This window comes from Pteropus vampyrus, unplaced genomic scaffold, assembly GCF_000151845.1.
Source record: "Pteropus vampyrus isolate Shadow unplaced genomic scaffold, Pvam_2.0 Scaffold275, whole genome shotgun sequence".
NCBI classification, from domain to species: domain Eukaryota; kingdom Metazoa; phylum Chordata; class Mammalia; order Chiroptera; family Pteropodidae; genus Pteropus; species Pteropus vampyrus.
The window spans coordinates 334,162-338,942 of NW_011889056.1; the positions used below are offsets into that span (position 1 = coordinate 334,162).

General features: G+C 58.0%; 1 protein-coding gene across 1 annotated transcript; it reads left to right on the forward strand.

The window, feature by feature from the left end:
- Positions 1–714: 714 nt before the first annotated feature.
- DUSP9 (dual specificity phosphatase 9) lies at positions 715–2,104 on the forward strand. The gene is made up of 3 exons (XM_011375587.2): positions 715–772; positions 982–1,431; positions 1,768–2,104. The coding sequence occupies exons 1-3, from the start codon at positions 715–717 to the stop codon at positions 2,091–2,093; spliced, it is 834 nt and encodes a 277-aa protein (XP_011373889.1). The 3' UTR covers positions 2,094–2,104.
- The last annotated feature ends 2,677 nt before the right edge of the window (positions 2,105–4,781 follow it).

Here is a 4,781-nt window from a genome sequence, read left to right on the forward strand (position 1 = left end):
GAGAGAGAGAGAGAGAGAGAGAGAGAGAGAGAGAGAGAGAGAGAAGCAGTGAAGGCAGAAGGAAGCCTGAAGAAGCAGGAACTTGACATCCTCCCCACCCCCAGTAGTCATGGCAGAGCTGGGGGATGGAGGGGAGACAGGCCGATATAGCCCGTTGGCTCCTTGCCCAGCCAAACACACACAGGCACCCTCCGGGGGTCCAGGGTAGGGACGCGGTTTCCATGAACCTACAGAGCTAGGTGTCCCCACCTCCCCATCGAGGAGAGTCATTGGACTGTGGTCGCTTGCTCCATTCTGAATGCACAGGGACATAGAACTATAGAAAGCATTGGGTTTCCAGGCCCTCACCCCAGCCCAGGGAAATAGCAGTTATCTGTAGACCAAAGAGATGCTCGCTTCCTGCGACTTTGGAACTATCCAGGTGGAGCGTTGCACCCTCTCAGGCTCCCCGCCTCCTGGGGTCCCAGTTTAACCCTGAAGAGATCACAGAGATGGCTGTGACCCAGCCCTTACCTTCTGGGTGCTCCTGGTCTAGCCGGATAGGGAGACACCCAGGCGGAGCATGCGCATCTGAACCTTTCCTCCTCTTTAACTGATGGCCTCTGTCCTCCTCAGGATTTGCAGTACCTCTAGACTCTGTTGAGCCCTCGTGCCTGCCTCGGCCAGGCCCAAGGGCTGTACGATCTTCTTTGGGGGTGGCTCTGCCTGGGCTCAATGTCTTACATCCCCAGCAGCCGCAGTGGGCACTTGCTGTCCAGAGGCGTAGCCGACGGTACTGGGCAGGGGTGACTGGGCTGTCCATAGCACTCCACATAGTGACACCAGTATAGCTCAGGCTGCTGGCTTTTGAGTTCTCTTCGGTCACATCTGCAAGCCCCCTCAGGCATCGGGGCCATCTAGGATTGGTTCCCTATCCCCAGCCAGGAGTGCTTGGCCGCCAGGAGACCAGATCAGCGGGACCCTCCTTCTCTCCCCTCCCAGGTGGCTTCAGCAGATTCCAGGCCGAGTTTCCTCACCTGTGTGAGACCAGCCTCAACAGCCGTGGTGGGCCAAGTACAGCCATGGTGCCCAGCCCAGTAGTAGGGCTGGGCGGCCTGTGCCTGGGCTCTGACTGCTCCGATGCAGACTCAGAGCCTGACCGCGACTCCATGAGCTGTGGCCTGGATTCAGAGGGTGCCACGCCCCCCCAATCGGGGCTGCTGCCATCCTTCCCCGTGCAGATCCTGCCCAACCTCTACCTGGGCAGTGCCCGGGATTCGGCCAACGTGGAGAGCTTGGCCAAGCTGGGCATCCGCTACATCCTCAATGTCACCCCCAACCTCCCGAACCTCTTTGAGAAGAATGGCGACTTTCACTACAAGCAGATTCCCATCTCGGACCACTGGAGCCAGAACTTGTCCCAGTTCTTTCCGGAGGCCATCGCGTTCATTGGTGAGTCCGCCCCGCCCTCTGCTTTCTCCCTCCTCGCCCTAGGCCGAGCTCCTGGCCTCCCCCATTTCATCCCCCTCTCCCTCACGATGGCTCCTCCTGGGCTTAGCTGCAGTCCTAGAGCCTGAAGCCAAGATGGCACTTCAGGGGTCGGACAGTGCCGAGGCCAGCTCCCGGAAGCCACTACTGAAAGTGCCAGGGCTCCTTAGGCCAGACAGGGCTCCCAGGTGAACCTGGCCAGGGCCACCTGGCTTGGAGGGCAGAGAAGGGGCCGCAAGGGCCCCTCTGGAAGGCCGTCGGCCTGCACCTCATGCTGCTCCCCACTCTGCCCCCGCCTAGACGAGGCCTTGTCCCAGAACTGCGGGGTGCTCGTTCACTGCCTGGCGGGCGTCAGCCGCTCCGTCACCGTCACCGTGGCCTACCTCATGCAGAAGCTCCACCTCTCACTCAATGATGCCTATGACCTGGTCAAGCGGAAGAAGTCCAACATCTCGCCCAACTTCAACTTCATGGGGCAGCTGCTGGACTTCGAGCGCAGCCTGCGGCTGGAGGAGAGGCGTGCCCGGGAGCGGAGCAGCGGGGGGCAGGAGTCTGCCACCTCTGACCCGCCTTCCTTCTTCACCACCCCCACCAGCGACGGTGTCTTTGAGCTGGATCCCACATAGGGCCCTGCCCTGCCCCCTATGGGTGCTCCTGACCACCCATGTGCTGGGGGGGAGAGGGAGGGGGTTAGCCATAGGTGGGGGGTGGGGGGTGGGTTGGGGGGTGAGCGCAATACCTCATGCAGGGGCTGTGGGAAGAGGCAGGAGCCAGGAGCCCCTCCAGGGTGGCTATGGGGGAGACCTGTCCTGCCCACTTGAATCATCTGCGGGAATCCTATTAAATGTGCCTATGGGCCAGCCGGGGACCACCGGCCTGTCCCTTGCCGCTTTGGGGCGGAACCACGCTCCAGAACCTGCCTCTTCTGCGACTGTTACTTCTTTCTTTGGGTGGGGGTCTCATTCCAAGGGACCATTCCAGGTGGCCGCCTGTTCCCGGGCCCAGGCCCCGGGTGCTCTGCCAGCTCTCGCTGGGCCCTGAGTCTCCCTGTGGCTTCTCCCTTCAGGAAGGGCGTGTGCCTGCTCCAGCCACCTCATTTGCCACAGGGACCTGCTCCCGGTCCCATCCCTGTCCCTAAACGGCTGTTTATGGGGAGGGGTTCACCACTACCACCAGTGCAGTCACCTCCTTCTCTGCTGAGGTCCTCCCAGGGGATGTGGACTCGGAGGTGCAGTAACCACCCGGCGTCCATGGGGACAACCCCTTTCTGGGTGGCTCCTTGCTGGGCAGCACCACTGGGGAGAGCGCTGGTCTGGGAGCTATTGGGAGGGTTCCCAGCCGCACATCTGGCGCCCTGACTGTTTATCCACTTGACATTTGAAAAGATGCTTTTTTTTTCCTCTTCCCCCAGATGTCTTGACGGGATCACTGGGGCTCTTTGTGACTGAGGGTGGTCAAACTGCCACCAGAGGAGATGGGGTCTCAGAGCAAGAGCTGGGATGGGGGATGGGAAGAAGACGACCTGGATCGCAATGCCGCGGGTCCCACACAGCCACGGTTACTTTGGGGGGCAGGGAAGGGGCCAAGCTACATGGGCACATGTGCACACACATTCATTGCAGTACACATGCTCGTGGGCAACGGGCGTGCATCTGTGCGTGTGTATGTGTGCACGGGCGCTCACGCACGCACCCTAGTCTGCTTACACACCTGGCCCGATGACCATCTCACCCTTGGGAACCCACCCCATGGTTGCTTTCTTCAACTGTTCCTGAATAAACGATTTATGTAAGATACTGAACTGAGGGAAGCTGCTTTCTGAGCACCTTGGAGTGTTCGGGGGAAGGTGGGGGAGGGATGCCCGGGGAGCGGGGGATCGCCGGGCTGGTCAGGGACTCACACGCCACCCTACTCCCATGTCATCGTTCCCCATCTGGCACCACATCACCTTTCGGCCCAAACTCTGGCTGAGTTGCCGTTTCACCCATTGAGCCCCTATCTGTACCCCATACAGCTAAAGACTAGGACCAAGCAGTGAGCCAAAGAGGCCTGCCACTTGAAGCCAACTTCCTGGAGGGGGAGGGAAGATCCTAAACCACAGACCCTATGACGCAGTAAATGACACCAGTGTCCAGTGTGGCAGAGAGCGGGGGAGCAGGTGGTCATGCGGGTTGGCAGCTGCACCCCAAGACTTCATGCAGAGTCAGACCTAAACCTCGGTATAAGGTGGTGGGAGCCACAGAGGGACACGAGCTGGGGAGGGACATGTCGAAGTGCATGTCCCTCTGGCAGATGAAGTGTGGAATTTGGACCGAAAAGGCCAAGGCTGGAGGCAAGGAGAGCCTGCAGCGGCCACCGGGCCACCTGAAGTGACAGACGGAGCTTGCTCCTCCCTGGCCTCAGTGCCTTCTGCACACCATATCTGGAGTAGTCCTTCTAAAGCCAGGATTCCCAACCATAGAGACATTGCAGGAAGTATAAGAAAAACAAGTGCAGTATGAAAACACAGGGGCGACTTTGTAAGCAATCTGGACAATATGTCCAGGGAAATCTTCCTGGTCCGGAACTCCTAAAATGTAGGATGAGATCTAAAAACATGTCGAAATGAATAGCTGAGCTCGTAGGAAAATAAGACAAAATCTCCAAGGTCAGAAACCATGAGGATTCTTGAATCCAGAGGAGTGAGCCAGCTCCAAGGCTAGCACCTATCCCAGAGGAATCGACACCCAAGAGCCGTGAGCCCAGGGCCACCCCTCCTCCTTGCACACCCTCTTCTTGTGGCTTTCTGGACACCACTCATGGGAGCCTAGAGACAATACCTCAGCCCCAACACTGAAGGACAATATTCTCCATAGGAGTGGCTAGCAGAATACTGGTCTCCTAAAGATGGCAATATACTAATCCTAGGACCCTGTGAATACGGCACCTTACATGGCAAAAGAGACTTCGCAGATGTGACTAAGTCAAGGATCTCGAGATGGGGAGATTGTCCCGGATTATCTGAGTGGGTCCTAAATGCTGTCACATGCATCTTTATAAAGGAAAGAGGGAGGTAGGATTGTGAGAGCCAGAGCCAGAGAGAGATTGGAAGATGCTACACCGCAGGCTTCGAAGATGGATGAAGGGGTCACAAGCCAAGGAACGTGGGCAGCCTCTGGAAGCTAGAGAAGTCGAGAAAATGGATTCCTGAGCCTCTTCAAAAAATGCAGGCCTGCCGACACCTGGATTTTAGCTCAGTGAAATCTATTTTGGATTTCTGACCTCCATAACTGTAAGATAATAAATTTGTGGTCTGGTTGGAGGGACAGCTCCTT